The 19,175-nt window shown below is 40.3% G+C and overlaps 1 protein-coding gene across 1 annotated transcript in view; it reads right to left on the bottom strand.

Annotated features, from left to right (window-relative positions):
- INPP5F (inositol polyphosphate-5-phosphatase F) overlaps positions 1–19,175 on the bottom strand; it is a 60,476-nt gene that overhangs the window by 23,200 nt on the left and 18,101 nt on the right. Inside the window, exons 3-9 of the mRNA XM_054729066.1 lie at positions 10,472–10,608; positions 7,011–7,139; positions 6,285–6,452; positions 6,113–6,169; positions 3,412–3,610; positions 2,742–2,921; positions 1,577–1,644 (exon numbers count right to left, since the gene is read on the bottom strand). Of these exons, the coding sequence (XP_054585041.1) occupies positions 1,577–1,644; positions 2,742–2,921; positions 3,412–3,610; positions 6,113–6,169; positions 6,285–6,452; positions 7,011–7,139; positions 10,472–10,608 (938 nt within the window). The remainder of the gene's footprint in view (positions 1–1,576; positions 1,645–2,741; positions 2,922–3,411; positions 3,611–6,112; positions 6,170–6,284; positions 6,453–7,010; positions 7,140–10,471; positions 10,609–19,175) is intronic.

Genomic DNA, 19,175 nt, shown 5'->3' with positions numbered 1-19,175 from the left:
ACATTAATTTTGGAAGAACAGAAATCTATTGAATATTGAATCTTTCCTTCTAAGATTATTGTATTTTCTCTCCATTTATTCAGATTTCCTTTTGTGTTCTTCAGTAACTCTCCCCTGGCCCCCGCCACCACCACTGTCATGGTTTTTTTTTTTTTTTTGTATGTTTACAAGATTTTAGGTTATTTCTTCCTATTTTATTTTTGTTGCTGTTAGAAAAATACATCCTATGGCATTATACATTAAGACTGGCTATTGCCGCCGAAACCGGTTTGGCTCAGTGGATAGAGCGTCGGCCTGCGGACTGAAGGGTCCCAGGTTCGATTCTGGTCAAGGGCGTGTACCTTGGTTGCGGGCACATCCCCAGTAGGTGGTGTGCAGGAGGCAGCTGGTCGGTGTTTCTCTCTCATCGATGTTTCTAACTCTCTATCCCTCTCCCTTCCTCTCTGTAAAAAATCAATAAAATATAAAAAAAAAATATATGTATACTCTCCTTCTACCTAAGAGTGCATTTAAAAAAAAAAAAAAAAAGACTGGCTATTGCTAATGATTAGTTATTGATAGTCTAGCTCAATCCTGTATCTGAAAACTGGTCATCTTATTGAACTTGTATTTCATCTAACAGCTTTTATCTGATTTTGGCTTATATGATCACATTCCTACATGACTGTATGAACATATAAGAAAAGTGGGCAAAGAAAAGATACTGAAAGATATATATCAAATTGTTATTTCCAGGAGGTAGAACTAACTTTATGAGCGGTACTGAGAGATGCCTTTTACTTCTTACTCTAGATACTTCTCAAATCATAATTGACAGATTAATGTCTTATCTCAAAATGGTCTAGTCAATTATAATTGAAAAATAAAACTGATTTAAAAAATTAAAATTTTAAAAATAATAAAAATGGTCTAAAGTAGCTGACAATATTTCTTTAAAAATTTTAAGAATAGCCCTATGCCCTGACTGGTTTGGCTCAGTGGATAGAGCATCGGCCTGCGGACTGAGGGGTCCCAGGTTCGATTCCGGTCAGGGGCATGTGCCTTGGTTGTGGGCACATCCCCAGTAGGGGGTGTGCAGGAGGCATCTGATTGATGTTTCTCTATCATCGATGTTTCTAACTCTCTGTCCCTCTCCCTTCCTCTCTGTGAAAAATCAATAAAATATATTAAAAAAAAAAAAAAAAAGAATAGCCCTAACCAGTTTGGCTCAGTGGATAGAGCATCAGCCTGCAGACTGAAAGGTCCCAGGTTCGATTCCAGTCAAGGGCATGTATCTGGGTTGCAGGCACATCCCCAGTAGGAGGTGTGCAGGAGACAGCTGATCGATGTTTCTCTCTCATAGATGTTTCTAACTTTCTATCCCTCTCCCTTCCTCTCTGTAAAAAATCAATAAAATATATTTAAAAATAATATTAAGTATATTCTTAGCTTACATGTGTTCTTTAACTTCATGAGAAATGCCATTTTGCTTAATTATGAATAATACATTGTTGTTGCTGTTTGAAATTTAAAGAAACAAAATACACAATCATTTTAAAATATAAAGGGACAGTTACTACTAGAGACCAAAGCCCACCTGTTTTTTGTAAATTTTCAGTTGTTCTTCGAAGTGGGCACAGAAATAGGCAACGGTTTCCTTTTCACCTACAAAGAAGCGATATAAAATCGATTTTTCCTTCCCCTGTTTAAGAAAAAATTAGTGTCTATTCCATCTTTATTCTTACTTAAAAAAAAACCTGATAGACCAAATGTAATATTTTCTAAAATTAATTATTTTAAAATAAAATGCTAAGCCAAAGATCTGATTTCTCCCCCCCCATTAGACTAAATTTAAAACAAAGTACAAACTGTGAAATTATAATACTATTTGTATAGCCAGCCAACTTGTCAGAAAAGGTTTCATGTGGTTTATAATAACAATAATAAAAAACTTTAATCAAGGATATTAAAAACTGAAGTATTACCAAATTCTCAGAAATGTAAATTCAGTTTTGAGAGAAAAATATTTTGTAAATTTTTAAAAATCATCTGCCCTGGCTTGTTTGGCTCAGTGGATCGAGCGTCAGACTGTGGACTGAAGGGTCCCAGGTTCAATTCGGGTCAAGGGCACATGCCCGGATTGCGGGTTCAATCCCCAATGGGGGTGTGCAGGAGGCAGCCAATGGATGATTCTCTCTCATCATTGATGTTTCTCTTTCTCTCTCTCTCTCTCTCCCTCTCCCTTAAACCAATAAAAAAAAAATTTTTTTTTTAAATCAACCTAATTCAGTAACCTAATTAGGCTGACATGACTTAGCTATTCCAGTGTTAAAGTTAAAATACAAAAAGAAATTAACTTCTCAATAATTTAAACAATAACAAACACTTCACAGTGAGGCATTTCAATAAAGGCATCTTGTATTATAGATGCCATCTTACGATATTTCCTCCTTCTACAAATATTGGCTTCATTTACCCTTTTCCAAAATTAAATATCCAATAAAGTATTCTTCAATAAAAAAATCAAGAATTTAAAATGTACAATAAGCTATTTTGCTCTATTGTTGGGGAATTTTTAATTGTTAAATTACTTAAATTGTCAACAACCATTATTGCTCTTATGTTTATAATCACTTTCTACTAAATTTCACTGTGTGAGTTATTGTTTTGAATAAAGCATCTGGCAAAGCAAATCCAAATCTATAAGGTATCTAATATCTGTCTGATATCATCATTTGCAAACCGAATAATGGACTGCTTACTCTTGTCCAGCCGAGGTCTTGGATTATATCGATAGCCAACCTGGCTCCAAAAGACAGGCACAGAGCCTCGTGTTTGAATAAATGACAAGGTGTGATTGTGGACATGAATTAGCTGCTCAGTCTCCACATAATTTGCAACATTTCCATTTTTATCCACCCCTCTTCGTTTATAGCGCATTCCTAAAACAAAGCAAAAAAAAAAAGAAAAAGAAAAAGCAACATTTAAAAAAAATTTAGTCTAACTAGATCATGCTTCTCTCTCTTTCAGGATAGCTTGGGGATCTAATGTGCAACCGCCAGGCAAAACTGGATCAACTTATCCCAAATCATGACTTTTACAAACTGAAGCTAGGAGAGCTCCTATGCACTGAAAGAGGAGGATTTTCCCAAAGGCGCTCGCCCTCAGGAAGGGTTTATTACTGTGATGCAACCCATCATGGGAACAATGGTATTTTAGAAGCACACCCCAAGTGACCTTCTTCTCTTCTTTCTCCTTTTGTTAACTCTTCCCAGTTCGCCTCTATCCAATAATTGGTCCCGTCACATTACAAAGTGAGCACTGAAACGGACTGTGTTTCCAGATCCATATGGTCGTCGGCATTTCAACACCCCCACAGGATTTCCATTTAGCCTGGATTTGATTTGCATGTGATTACAGCCCTCCACACACCTGCTCTGTGCCGGCTGCGACGAGAAATGAGCGCCACTAGGAACCGTGGGTGAATGTCATCTACGCAGGTGGACTCCTGGGGCGGGGTCTCTGGGCTGCTTTTCTCATCGTCCGATGACTCACTATAATTTACCACAAGTTCTTCAATCTGCACAAAACCTTGGATAATGGGAATAATCCAGAAGTCCACATCTGGTGTCTGAAAACAATAGGAACATCACATTGTTTCTATGCTGTACAGCACTGCTACTTTCTTAAACCCAAACAGTAGCCAGCACATATTTGTTAGTTTATTAGAAACAGAAACTTGCCATTCTTTAACCATATTCTCTGCTCACTAGAGAACACAAAGGAGTGGAGGGAGGAGTGCAGGTGGATCAGAGAGCATTTCCTTTTCTTTATAACTAGAGGTCCGGTGCACGAAATTCGTGCACAAGGGGGGGAGGTGTCCCTCAGCACAGACTGCACCCTCTCCAATCTGGGACCCCTCGAGGGATGTCCGACTGCCCGTTTAGGCCCGATCCTACGGATCGGGCCTAAACAGGCAGTCGGACATCCCTCTCACAATCCAGGACTGCTGGCTCCCAACTGCTCTCCTGCCTGCCTTCCTGATTGCCCCTAACCGCTTCTGCCTGCCAGCCTGATCACCCCCTAACCACTCCCATGCCAGCCTGATTGATGCTTAACTGCTCCCCTGCCAGTCTGATTGCCCCTAACTGCTCTCCCCTGCAAGCCTGGGTCCCCCCGCAACTGCCCTTCCCTGCAGGCCCAGTCGCCCCCAACTTCCCTCCTCTGCCAGCCTGGTCACCCCTAACTGCCCTCCCCTGCTGGCCTGGTCCCCCACAACTGCCCTCCCCTGCTGGTCCTCTTGTGGCGGCCATCTTTGACCACATGGGGGCAGCCATCTTGTGTGTTGGAGTGACAGTCAATTTGCATATTACTCTTTTATTAGATAGGATAATCATTCAAAAGAGAACTGCCGGAGAGGGACCACACCATAGGAGCCAGACAGCGGGGTCTAAATTCAAGCTCCACCACTTACTAACACCCCAGGTGAATCACAGCACCTCACCAGTGGCTGGACATTCTGCTTTGAAAAACAGGAAAACTACTACCCTATAAGGTTGCTGTGAAGATTAATCAGTAAAATGTAGAAAGTGTTTAGCAGAGTGCCTGCTTACAGTAACTATTTAGCAATAGTAAAGGATAAACAGTAAAAGATAAAAAGCTTCCCAAAGAGTTGTTCTTAGTCCCTCTTTCTCTCCTGTCTCCATAATCAGATCTAGCCCTAATCTCAGCATCCACTTCAAACCCACCTCCTCTTGCATAACCACACACTCCAGGTCCTATCTCATGGTTTTGTTTTATGGAGCCTGCAGACAGGATCTTGGAAAGGTGGTTGAAAACAGTAAAGGGTCTACCTGCCTTCATTATTCTTATCATCATTCCTGTTATTTGTATTTTTTCCCCTTCTAGCAAAAAATGCAAAACTCTTGACAGGAACAAAGAAATGTATGTTGCCAAATGCCACCTTTATTGCAAGTCATCAGTTTTAAATGGTAATGTAAAATATCTGCAAAAAACTCTGCAAAACATAGAGCTCATTATGTCAGCAAGCAAGACAAATATTCATTACAGACACCCTTACTGCTAATCCTGCCACAGAGTTTTGGTGGTCAAAGTTTCAGCATCATAAAGAGGTCTGAACTCTTTCTCGATAGAGACATGATAGCTAGCTAGTGGTAGGCACTCTCTATCTACTAACTCCCACCAAGGAAGAGAAATAGAAAAAAGGAGAAAGGTTTGAAAATTTTTAAAAATAATATACTTATTTAATCCTCACCTGAGAATGTGTTTGTTTATTGATTTTTATTTTTTAGAGAAAGGAAGGAGGGAGTGAGGGAGAGGGAGAGGGAGAGAGAAACAGACAGAGAGATATCAATTGGTTGCCTCTTCTATGTGCCCCAACCAGGGATCGAACCCATAACCTAGGAATGTGCCCTGACCAGGAATCAAACCTGAGACCTTTCTGTGTAGGTAACAGCACTCCAACCACTGAACCACACTGGCCAGGACAAAAGGTTTGAAATTTTTGAAAGGTTAAGAAAAAGATAATATATGATTCTAATCAACTATTTGCCCACTTTGCGTCCAAAACAGTAACCGGCACATAGCAGGCCTTCCACAAATATTTGTGGATTGACTGAATAAATTAATTAGTTGTCCTTGGACAGTCATCATTCTCCAGCATAATATGACAGAGTAAAGAAAGACTGTAATCACCAAATCTCAATAACCTCATCATATTCCCTATCTTCCCTGATTCAAATACTGGCAGTACTAGAATGTCCTTGGAGATCTGTCCAGATGAAGAAACAGGAAAGTTAAAAAATCTGGTATTATTCAAGGACAATTGGGCTTCAACATTTCCAATGGGTAAACAAACTACCTGTTTTATAGGAACTCTGAGGACATTAGTTCCCCAGTCTTCAATGACTACTATCCCATGGCAACCTGCTAAAAAGATAGGCCTGTGGCTAAGCAATGGAATTGTGAGCTGCCTTAAAATACCAAATGTCTTAGTTTTCCCTGACTAAATAATTCCCATTCTATAGAGAAAAACATTAGAGATTTTAAGACAATTTAAAGATATTTGCTTAACTATAATTATCTTAGAATATTTTAGAAAACAACTACTCACACCAATCTCAGTAAGATCTTGTATCATATATTTATTCCAAAAAAATCGATCATCAACCTGGAAAAGGTAGAGAATAAACAGTCAGAAACCTGTTGTTTCAGTTTTCCGATAAAGCCAAATAAGTCCATAAACTGCTCCGGAGGGCAAACCCTGCCCTGACCGTGAGAGGTACCTTCTGCCAGAGGGGCCGGGGGTCCCTCTCCGCAGCGCTTTGCCTCTGCACTGAGTTGGTCAAGTCATAGGTCAAGCTGTAGTAAAAGGATTCCGAGTCCATGAACATCTTCAGCAACTCTTCAAGTAATCTTCTTTCCAACTTCTCCTTTTCTTTACTCTCCTTAACCTGTAAAATATGAATCTCCGATCACTGCAGGAATGAAATGTAAAGACAGCCTTGTGTGGGTAATACACGCCTTCCTAGGAAGGAAGTGAAGCTCATCCCGAGGACATACAGAGACAGTGTTGGAATATGACAAGTGGTTTCGAAATAAGTTCACGGGCAGGAAAACTACCCCTCAATTTTAACCTAATAAAAAGTGAATTCCAAGCCCGTATCAGTTAAATTCTTCTTTTTTTCTTCTTATTAAACCTTTATTGTTGAAAGTATTGCATATGTCCCTCTTTTTCCCCCATTGATCCCTTCTAGCCCACCCCCAACCCCGCCCCAGGCCTTCCCACCCCACTGTCTGTGTCCTTGGGTGACGCAGATATGCAGACAAGTTCTTTGGTTAGTTTCTTCTCACCCACCCACCCTCCCCAACCTTCCCTCCGAGATTCCGAAGTCTGTTCTATGTGTCTATGTTTCTGTATCCATTTTGTTCATCAGTTAATTTTGTTCATTAGATTCCACATATGAGTGAGATCATGTGATACTTGTCTTTCTCTGACTGATTTTGCTTACTTTCTTTTTATTAGGAGCAGATACATTGGACTTAATGTGCGTAAAGGTCTTCAGTAAAAACTTTGAGTCATCAGGAGATGGTATAATCTTCTCTGGTTTGTTAATTCCAAAATGATGCTTCTTACAGAGCTAAATAATGGGGAGAGAGAGAGAATTCATTATTTTTATTTTTATTTTTTTATTTTATTGATTTTTCACAGAGAGGAAGGGAGAGGGACAGAGAGCCAGAAACATCGACGAGAGAAACATCGATCAGTCCCCTCTGCACACCCCCCACTGGGGATGAGCCCCGCAACCAAGGCACATGCCCTCGACCGGAATCGAACCTGGGACCCCTCAGTCTGCAGGCCGACGCTCCATCCACTGAGCCAAACGGGCCTCAGCAAGAATTCATTATTATTAATATCTGCTTGCTAAATGTTCAAGTGTGAGTACAAAAGTGGATGCTACTGCTCATGCACTGCGGTTCAGAGTAAACCTCAAGAGTTAGAAAAACGACCAAGTAGACAACTGGTCCTAGGAAACACAGCGGTGCTTCCGTGATTAGAAAGCTACAGGAGACGGCAGGCAAAGAATACAGAACAGGATCTACTTAGGATTCAGGGATGGAAAATTCAGCTTAGGATCATAATTATAGCTAATATAACTGAGAAATAAAATGCTCCAGCTGAGGTTAATTAATGCTTTAAAAAATGGCATCTAAAATTTTAAATATTGCATAATGCACATTTTCTATGCTCCAAGGGCATTACTTCACAGCTGCCTGTGCTAAATATTCACTCATGCCAGTTAACTGAGTGATCTGGTTTAGAACATGTCAAGAGTCTGCTCTACTGGGAATCTCAAAAGCTGGACACGTCAACTGCTTCCTCGGCTCCTATCCTCACGCACTAGCAAAACCAACAAAAAACATACTCTTTGGGTCCAGAGATTAAATTTGAAGAAGCAGCATGTAGGGGCTTCAGGAAATGTGTGGGCCCACTGGCAAAGGTGAGGACGTGTTAAGACCAGAGAAGGGCACAGAAGTTCTAAAGACAACTATCTGGTTAAAATCAAGTATTTTACATATAATTTCACACACACCCTCCCAGTCTTCACTACCCTATTGCCCGTGTTCACGGTAACTCCGATCTTTTGCTCTGAACACAAGAACCAAATATATAACATCTCCCTGCTATAGACACACCAGTCCCTCGAATTCAGCATCTTCAAAACTGTTCAACATCTGTTTCTCAAATCTTGTTCCTCCTCTGATTTGACCTACCTCGGGCAACGACTACAGCACCCACGGGATCACTTAAGCAAGAAAGCTAGGAGTCATCTCCCATTATTCTCCTTCCTAAAGTCTCTCCTATCAAACCTAACCACTTCATGCTGATTGTTATTGTGTTAATTCAGGTCCTAATCTTTTGCCCAGTATTTCTCAAAGGAAGTGCTTAACAGACACAATTATTTATGCACAATTATCTACCCCATTAGTGCAATGACCTAACAGCTTCCTTTCATGAGTTGGGGAGTCTCCCTCTAGCACCAGGCTTCTAGTACCAAGCATGGCTTCAGACCCCCCATCTTTTATGCAGCCCTTTTAGTTCCCTGTACTGGGTAGGGGGAAATTTTCTACCTGGAACTGCCTGCTTCTGGATCCAAAGTCCAGGAGGCCTGTGGCCCCATTCAAACTACTGTTCTGTTTATGGTCCATGAAGATACTACGCTCCAGGCCTAGCAATATCTTCTTCGTTTTTCTTTTTATTTACTGATTGATTTTTTTAGAGAGAAAGGAAGGCAGAAGGAGAGAGAGAGAAACATCGATGTGAGAGAAAACATCCACTGGCTGCCTCCTGCACATCCCCTAGCAGGGATCGAGCCTGCAACCGGGCCTGTGCCTGACCCGGGAATCACAGCAGCAGCCTTTGGTGCATGGGACGACACCCAACCAACTGAGCCACATGGTCAGGGCTCTCTTTCTTTTAGTAATCTAACCTCTTCCTGGGTTTGGGCCCAATACCCCTTCACTTCCTTTCTTATCAACAACTCCAAAACCCAAAAAATTCTGAAACCAGAAATTTTACTAGTATGTTTTACGTTTGTTACAACTCATTTACAATATGCCAAAATGTACCCTAAACCGACATGAAGCTACCTCCCTTATATGAATATTCTACTGATTCATGATTCTTTAAGAAATATTAATGTATTGTATTGTGAGTAACACCCAGACTCACAGGGCATACATAAAATACATGGAATAACCTTCTCAATAACCTCCCCACCCTCCAAAATCAAAACTTGAACTCTAAAACAAATACGGCCCCAAAGGTTTCAGATAACCACTGTGACCTGTATAGGGAAGCACAAACACTACACCATCTTCTCCGGCAGTCTATCGCTACCTCTTAAAACCGATTTTTCTAAATAGAAATCTAAAATTACTTTGAACATAAACATTTTCAATGAATATTCTAGAATCCTCCACACAGTTACCTTTAGAAAAAAGTATAGACCACTATCTTTTTAAAAAGGTTCAATGAAGCCCTACCACAAAGTGTGGATAGAGAAAATGACATCTGAGACCCTTTCTATCCTAAAAGGTTCTTGGGATCACAACACATGGTGTGACGGTGGATCACCTTCCCTTTTCCAGAGGCCCAGCCAGGTCTGTGCCGCGCGTGCTGACACACGTGATCTCACAAAGAAAACCACCCCACAAGCCCCGCGGTGCTCCCGATATTTCCTATTACTCCACCAGCTTATATTCATAGTCAGGATCAAGAGCAGGTGTGGCTGCTGTCTAAGGAAATAAAAATACATGATTTTTACTTTAAAAGTTGGTATCTATCTATGTCCATCTGGAGCTAAAATTTTAAACAGATGTCTGATGGGAAACTAAATATGGGAAATGATGCAGTTATCTATTAAGGCAATGAGATACAGCAAATACGATATGCAGACATGGAACATCAAGCCTATAAAACTTTAAAGGATTTTTTTCCCCAAAAAGGAAGAGCACCTATGTTCTCATTTATTTGAACCCCACAGATTCTTCATACCCTTGTCTAGATATTTTTTTAATGGCACACTGCTTTGAAAAACAGTCTGGCAGTTCCTCAAAAGGTTAAACATAGTTACCACACGACCCAGCAATTTCATCACTAGGTATATACCCAAGAGAAAAGAAATGCCCACCAAAAATTTGTACATTAATGTTCACTGCACATGCCCACTCCCCATCACCACCTCAACCAAAGCAGCTCTGATCTTATGCATCTCATATACTGGATTTCACCAATTTGGAAACCAAGTTTCCATTACTAAAATGGAGTTTGAAAACCATAAGATTAAATTATTTTAAAGATATTACCCATGTCTAACATTGTATGATTCTGGTCTATTAAACCAAATCCTCATAATTGCTATTATATTCATATCACGTTTCCATAAAATTTCCTGAGACAGTACCATACCTCTAGCTCAAGATCCTGAGGTTCCATTTCAGAAAGTGACAGCACAGCAATTTTGGTAACTTTACAGACTTCATGGTCTCCTGGAAGTTTGCCCACCAGTGCTTTCTGCCGAATTAAAATAAGCCACCATGGAAAATCTGAAACAGAAAAGTCATTATTAATGTCTAGTCTCTATAAAGTGCTACTATCCTGGGAGGCTGAAGGTGAATAATCCAACCACAACGTGCATTAGATATAACTCTTTAAAAGACACAACAAATATAAAAATGGCCCTTAAACATGTGAAAGGGCGTTTAATCTCACTCATTCATTAGAGTAATGCCATTTTTACCCATCAGATAGGGGAAAATAAAAAAGTAAGATAGTACAGTTGCTGGCAAGGCTGTGGAGAAACAGGCACCTCATACAGTACTGGTGGGAATACACACAGATACAATTTCTCTGGAGGGAAATTTAGTGGTACCTTACAATAAAACATTTGCACTTACCTTTTAACCTAGCAATCCCACTGTTGTAAATTCCCCTTAAGATCCACAATAACACACAAGTATATATATTGAAGTCTATTCATTGCAGCAATTGGTAGTTGCAAAGTACTGGGAAGAACCTGAATGCCTAGACACCGGAGAATGCTTGAACAAACTAAGGCACATATACTCAATGGAGTATTCGGCAGCTATGAAAAATAATTAGAAGTGTTTCGTGACTGATAAGGAGTGATTCCTGGATATATTAAGTGGATAAACTGGATACGTTATTAAAACAAAGTACAAAGGAATAGAGTATCCCACACTTTATACAAGAAAGAAATGAAAAAATGTTCAGATATCTGCTCATTTGTTCAATAACAAGAGGCAAGATAAATCAGAAATTAATGAGATTGGTCGCCTACAAGGGATAGGCAGAAAGAGAACGGAAGAAGGGGAAATGGGGATAGTACAAGGGAATGAAAAATAACAGTCCTCTGAGTATGCTCTTTCGTTAGAAATGGTAATGCTTCATGTCGCCTCAAAAATAAAGACATAGTTCAAATAAACCAGAATGTGGAGGAAACCCAAAATGAAATGCAAATAGTAACCCAACTCAGCTACAAACAGAAAATGTAACCACACTGTAGGAGATAGGGAGGAAAAAACTAAATAACTTTGGAAGAGAGTATTTTGTAAGGATAAAGACAAAAACAACTGAGCAAAATACTGCATCTGGTTAATGAATTTGTTTTTCAAAAGGGTATGGATCAGCAATTCCAAAACTACTTTATATGAGGACTGAGCAAATTAGTAAATATACTGAGGGGAAGAGTGAGGAAGATGGTAAACAAATGAAAGAAATCTTAATACAAGCGAGAAAAAAGAAAATACTCAGAGGCCCAATAGTTATCTTTCCAATCCAAGTTTTGACTTCTCACAAACGATTTTTTAAAAAATATGTTTTATTAATTTTTTACAGAGAGGAAGGGAGAGGGATAGAAAGCTAGAAACATTGATGAGAGAGAAACATCGACCAGCTGCCTCCTGCACATCCCCCACTGGGGATGTGCCCGCAACCAAGGTACATGCCCTTGACCGGAATCGAACCTGGGACCTTTCAGTCCGAAGACCGACGCTCTATCCACTGAGCCAAACCGGTTTCGGCTCACAAACGATTTTTAATTAAATGAGAAATAGTCTATGAAAGACCGCATGTAAAAACAGCTTTTCAGTTTATGAGTTTATATCATGAAGAAAAATATACCAAAAATAAAAATATTAAAACAGTTGTTTCAGGAATTTCATATTGTAGAAAAATAACATGATATATATTTCTCATATGAAAAAAGTTTTTTAAAGAGATACATAGTATTTCAATTTCCACTTTTACTTCCAAATATTAATCAACTCTCACATTAGGAACAGTGTTTTGAAGATGTGTTTTTTTAGGCATTTCAATAAATGCAAGAGTTTGAAAGTGTTTTATAATTCTTTATAAAGTAGGGTGGAGCCGAAACCGGTTTGGCTCAGTGGATAGAGCGTCGGTCTGCAGACTGAAGGGTCCCAGGTTCGATTCCGGTCAAGGGCATGTACATTGGTTGCGGGCACATCCCCGGTAGGGGGTGTGCAGGAGGCAGCTAGTCGATGTTTCTCTCTCATTGATGTTTCTAGCTCTCTATCCCTCTCCCTTCCTCTCTGTAAAAAATCAATAAAATATATTTTAAATAAATAAATTAATTAAATAAAGTAGGGTGGAAATCTACTCCCAAGTTTCAAGGCTTTTATAAGCCATTTCATTATTCATTATCATTAAACATTAACCAAGAACCTACCATGTGCTGGGAAGGCATGAATCAAGGTTACTAAGCACCTAACACACAATAAACCTAACACTTAATAAAACACATAAAACATAATATACTGTAGAGTGTCAATACATTCTATTGAATTAAAATAAATCCTTGCCCGGCCAGCGTGACTCAGTGGTTGACCACCAACCTGTGCACCACAAGGTCGCTGGTTCGATGCCGGGTCAGGGCACATTCCTGGGTTGGAGGCTCGTCCCCAGTGTGGGGCGTGCAGAAGGCAGCCGATAGATGATTCTGTCTCATCATTGATGTTTCTATCTCCCTCTCCCTCTCCCTTCCTCTCTGAAATCAATAAAAATATATTTTAAAAAAGAAATCCTTATCACAGGTTTCTTAACCTCAAATAAGTAATTTCTATTTTACACTGAACAATTTAGAGCATTGGCAGTTACCAGACAAGCCAGCATTAGGAAGTCTTCTTTTATGTTTATGCCTTCTTAATGCAGTTTACTTTGAATTCATTTTGTATTAATATCATGAATTGAAATCTTAATAAATTACAGCTATGACAAACATGATATGCATAATCAAATGTAATAAATGTCTTTCTAATAAACCATCTAATGGTATAATACCAAGATATAAAAATATTAACAGAAAAAGATATAAAAATATTAACTTTCAAACAACAAGTTTTATCCCACTTGAGAAACCAAAGCATCCTTTTTTCCACAAAAGTATTGGTATTGCCAATATTGAAATTCAAATTATGAACTCAAACACATTTTAAAATAAAATATGCATATTTTAGAGTTTAGTTAACTACTCACACAGAATAAATCTGAAAAGTGGAAGTGCTTCTTTTACAGATCAAAGTTCAATATACTAGTACCTGGGGGGTTATGAGAAAGATTAAATCTGACAAAATATGCCTGGCTGGTGTGGCTCAGCAGTTGAGCATCAACCCAGGAACCAAGAGGTCACTGGTTTGATTCCCGGTCAGGACACTTGCCCAGGTTGTGGCTCGATCCCAAGTAGGGGGTGTGTAGGAAGGCAGCCAATCAATGATGTTTCTCTCTCATCATTGTTTCTATCTCTCTTCCTTTCTCTCTCTCTCTAAAAATCTCAATAAAAAATATTTTAAGAAAATAAAAATCTGACAAAATGTAACACAAATGATCTCAACAGAGAAGGAATTTTGTAAATAGTACCTTCCTGTTTCAAGGAGGCTTCAATGTTCTGGACTTGGAAGTCAGAACTCAGACTCAAATTCTAGCTCCATCACTTATTTCCGTGTACTTGGCAGCACAATACTTAACTGCTCTGTGAAGTGGACTAGACTGCCTACTGCAGAGAGTAGCTGTGAGGATTAAGTAACTTTTTAAATTCATATTATCGCTCTAGCCGGTTTGGCTTAATGGATAGAGCATCGGCCTTCGGACTCAAGGGTCCCAGGTTCGATTCCGGTCAAGGGCATGTACCTTGGTTGCGGGCACATCCCCAGTAGGAGATGTGCAGGAGGCAGCTGCTCGATGTTTCTCTCTCATCGATGTTTCTAACTCTCTATCCCTCTCCCTTCCTCTCTGTGAAGAATCAATAAAATATATTTTTAAAAATTCATATTATCATTACTAAAGCTAATGTTTACCAGAGAGCAAACCATACTAACAGCTCTCATTGAAACAGAAGCGTTATCAAAAGGCATGTCCCTCCCGAGAGACAGGTCTCCAGCAGGGGCCTGCCAGGCTCCTCGTCCCCTCTCTCCGGTGCCTTGAGGATGGGGTTTTCTAACGGGTTTTTAGAAAAGAATAAATCAATGTTAGTGCCACTCCATTCATCACTGAAATATGTAAAATATTTCATGTCCTTAGTGTCACAGCAAGAAAGTCTCCATGGACAGCAGAGGACTGAAATTACACACCTAAAACCCTATGCATAATCCACTTTACATTTCAGCGACTGAGACATCGCCACTTCAAAGGGGAAACAGGCAGATGGCAAGCACTACTTTAACGAGAGCTCGTTGAGGAACTGTCTGACTCTTCAATCCTACTTGTAGTAATTCCCTTAATTACTACATCAAGAGTCTCTATTGCCAAATTAATCAAGGTTTTTGACAATTTTCAAACTATTTCTGAATCTATCATGGAATATATACTTTTGCTTTTTATATTCCGTTATTTCTTACCCCAACAGAGCTTATCCTTGCCTTAATCTTCAAAATAATTTCAATTTAAAGAGCTTTTGTGATCCATTTAAAGTCTCCAGCCTAAAGCAATCTTTTCATGAATAGCTGTGTGAAGATACAGCTATTTCCCCAACATTACCCAGAAAATAGAGAATACAGACACACGGAGAAGAAGATAACGTGACGACACAGGGAGAAGATGGCATCTCCAAGCCAAGGGGAGGCCTCAGAAGAAACCAACCCTGATGCCACCTTGATCTCAGCCTTCAAGCCTTCAGAATTGGGAGAAAATAAATGTGTTGTTACAGACACCCCGTTTGCAGAACTTCAGTATATGGCAGTTCCAGCAAACAATACAGTTCCTAAGTCACACCTGCTTAATATTTCCAGAGCTCAGAGTTCAGTGACGGTCATGAACAGCGCACCCACGCCCTTTTAAGACTGTTAATGACATCTGTTCAAATAAATTTATACGTTCCCATCTCATCAGGCAAGAACAAAAATTCATGCATTTATATGTATAGAGTAAGTAGGAGGATGAAAATGTTTAAGGACATATGTTTTATTCCCCTCGTCCTCTCCCCCAGAAGGTAAGATGTTCCCATGGGAAAACATGCCTGCAGTGATATCTCGGTTGTAAGGCACACCAAAAGCACGCCTCCCCTCACCCAGGCTAATGTGTGTGTGGCCAGAGCAAGAGACATAACGGGGCTCGGAGAAGGGAGGAGGCATCCCCAGGACAGAGAATGAAGAAGAGAAGGCAAGGAAGAGTAAGATGAATGCTCCAAGGGCGAGGAGCTGGGGGCGGAATGACACATACAGGGTGAGGCTGCAATTGTCTCCATGGGTAAAGAGCAGCAGGGAGCCCAGAAAAGATTTCCCTTCGTTCCCCCTGCCCCCCTCCCTTTGTTAACAGTCAAACCTTAAAAGTGATGTGACAAGGGGAAAGAAGAGGTAGAGATTAGGAAAGGGGAAAACTGAGATACTTTCCCTGTCGGTCTTCCTTTTTTTTTGTCCATCTTTCTTTTTAAAAAATATTTTTTTTCAGTTCACTCGATTCCCCACCTTTCCCTCTTCCAAAATATCCTGTATAGCAGGTACCCCACTGCCTACCAACCACTTGTCTTTGGTCCAGAGAAAGGCAAGTGGTGCCAGAAGGGGAAGCACACGTGACCACAGGAGCTGACCATGCTTTCCCAGCACCGTGAAATCATCGGCCAGTAAGACACTGGTTCATTGCTGGGTTGTCTGCCACCTCCAAACCCTACTGCTCTGACTGCCCCTCCTGCCTAGAGGAGCACACTTCTGGAAAAGTCTGACCTTTGTGACCAGGGAGGGCCTTTGGCCCAATGGGCCAAAAAGAGTCTCTGTCCTCGGGGTCTGAACTACACCCACTACTCAGTCCTTGACAGCTAGTCAGTCTCCAATGGTTGTAAGAAACATCAGCCCAGCCAGTGTGGCTCAGTGGTTGAACGTTGACCCATGAACTAGGAGGTCACGGTTCGATTCCTGGTCAGGGCACATGCCTGGGTTGGGGGCTCGATCCCTAGTGGGGAGCATACAGAAGGCAGCCAATCAATGATTCTCATCACTGATGTTTCTATCTCTCTCTCTCCCTCTCCCTCCCTTTCTCTGAAATCAATAAAACATTTTTAAAAAAAGAAACATTAGATGTTGGTTGGTTTGGGGGCTGAGGCTGGATTGAATGCCGTAAGAACAAAAATGTTGTCTTACATACACAGAAAGCCGAACGAAGAGAAGGGGGTAGGAGAGGTATAGGGAGAAGTGGTGGTCAGAGACCACCTGACCCAGAAAAAGTAATCTTGGGTCCCTACACAATGTCCACTTCTTGGTTTTGGTCCCTAGGTTCCTTATAAAAATTTGGGGTTTTTGTTCTGTTTTGCATAAGCTGATAGGTTTGTATTTGCAACCAAAAGAGTCTTGATAAAACAGTGATCTCTAATTTATGAAGCACCTTCAGGTACACTATCTCATTGGAGACTGGCAATCCTCTAGGAAAAAGAGGGCGGTCAGTTTTACTCTTGTTTCACTGCTTACAAAGCAGAGGCCCGGAGACGTGGACCCAACGAGCCAGCCTTCTGGGATGCACGCCCTGGTGACGTCCCCTCCCATGCCAACTCTGGATTTGGCTTTGGGACTTCCATTGGCCAATGGGACCTTAGTAAACTCAGTGACACAAGCCGATGCTTGATAAACCCCTGCCTGTTGCGATCTGTCTTCTAGCCACCACCCTAAAAGGATAGGTATCCAGGAGAGAGAAGAACCAAGGAGAGGCGATGTGAGAGGAGATATGAAGGAGATGCCACAAGCAGGGAAACTGAGACACCCAGGCAAGCTCCCTCCCAGCTCCAGGCTGCCACAGTAATGACCCCAGCTAACAGAATAAATGAAAAGAATGTTAACTAAATTCCCTTTTATCTCAAAGCTAATAAATAAAGCTTGAATCCAGGTTTTCTGATTGAGTTCAGGGATTTATTCACTGCTCCAAGATGTGAAGAAAAATAACTCAAAAATTTCACATACTTCACTTAAACAATAGAAAATTCAGAACACTCAGCTGTGAAATTATCTTGTCAGCATATAAATGAATTAAAAGTATATGTATGTAAATGTAGACAGGTAGGAGGGTGTTATTAAAATACTTAGCATGGTTACAGAATGTCTAAATGCTTTTCTCTTCTGTATTGAAAAAAATTTTAAACTACCAAAGGCAGAATATACAAAAATTCTTGTGGCAATATTATTTCTAACAGTGAAAAAATAAACAACCCCCCAACACACTATTACTCAGTGATAGGAAAAAGAACAAATTATGGTATATTCATACAGTAGTGTAAACAAGGGACTAAAGTTTCATACATCAACATGGATAAAGCTAAAAAATGTAAAGTTGAGTAAGAGAAAAAGTGAAAGAATACAAACAGCTTAATATCACTTATTAAAAAATTAGCAACATATTTGTTTAGGAATACATATGTAATAAAAGCAATAATAGAAGTCAAAATTCAAAACGGCAGGATCTCTTTAAGGGAAGGAAGCAGGATATACTTGGAGAAAGCCATCGTGAGGGCTCCGAAGACATTGGTCATGTTTCCTTTCTCAAGCTGGGTGGTAGATAGAAGTGTTTGTTTTACAATAACCTGTGCCTTATCTCTGTGATAAACAGCTTTTGTATCTAAAATATACTTCATAATGAAAACAGATTTTTTAAAAACCACCAAAACAACTAATAAAGGAAAATTAGATTGTCTCCAGCAATATGTGCTTTATACACAAGAAGTCACAAATGCTCAATAATTTTAGTTTACAATAAAAAGGGGCACACCTTTTTTTTTTTTTAGGGACACACTTTTTAAAAAAAAATGTTTATATTGATTTTTATTTATTTATTTATTTAAAATATATTTTATTGATTTTTTTACAGAGAGAAAGGGAGAGAGAGAGTTAGAAACATCAATCAGCTGCCTCCTGCACACCCCCTACTGGGGATGTGCCCGCAACCAAGGTACATGCCCTTGACCGGAATCGAACCTGGGACCTTTCAGTCTGCAAGCTGACGCTCTATCCACTGAGCCAAACTGGCTTCGGCTATATTGATTTTTAGAGAGAGAGGGACAGAGAGGGAGAGAGAAACATCGACATAGAGAGAAACATCCATCAGTTGTCTCCCGCACATACCCCAACCGAGGATCACTAGGGATCGAACCCACAATCTGGGCATGTGCCCTGACCTTTCAGTTGAACTAGTGACCTTTCGGTGCACAGGACAACACTCACTCAACTGAGCCACACTGGCCAGAGCAAAGGGCACACTTTTTTACACAGCAATAATGGTAAAGCCTCCAATAGCTCAAAACTCATATTAAAATGGATACGAAAGGAAAAACAGATATCCTACCTAATAACAGAGTAGTATGCAAATTGACCGCACCTTTGCTACGCCTAAGCCACGCCCACCAACAAGCCACACCCACCAGCCAATCAGGAGCAAATATGCAAATAACCCAACCAAGATGGCTACAGCCACTGAGAGCGGGAGGGTTTCGGCGGTAACAAAAGAAGCCAAGCTTTCTGTGCCTCCTGTTGCCGGCCTAAGCCTCCACTCAAGGCTACAAAGTTTCAATTATAGAAGGTGAATTAACTCCTACAGAAATCACTGCTGGCCGAGGAGCGAGCAGCAGGCTTGGCTTTGCTCCAGGCTACAAAGTTTCAATGGT

Source organism: Eptesicus fuscus, chromosome 17, assembly GCF_027574615.1.
Source record: "Eptesicus fuscus isolate TK198812 chromosome 17, DD_ASM_mEF_20220401, whole genome shotgun sequence".
In the NCBI taxonomy this organism is placed as follows: domain Eukaryota; kingdom Metazoa; phylum Chordata; class Mammalia; order Chiroptera; family Vespertilionidae; genus Eptesicus; species Eptesicus fuscus.
Note: the sequence above shows the minus strand (reverse complement) of the source record. Positions and strands in the feature narration are given on the sequence as shown.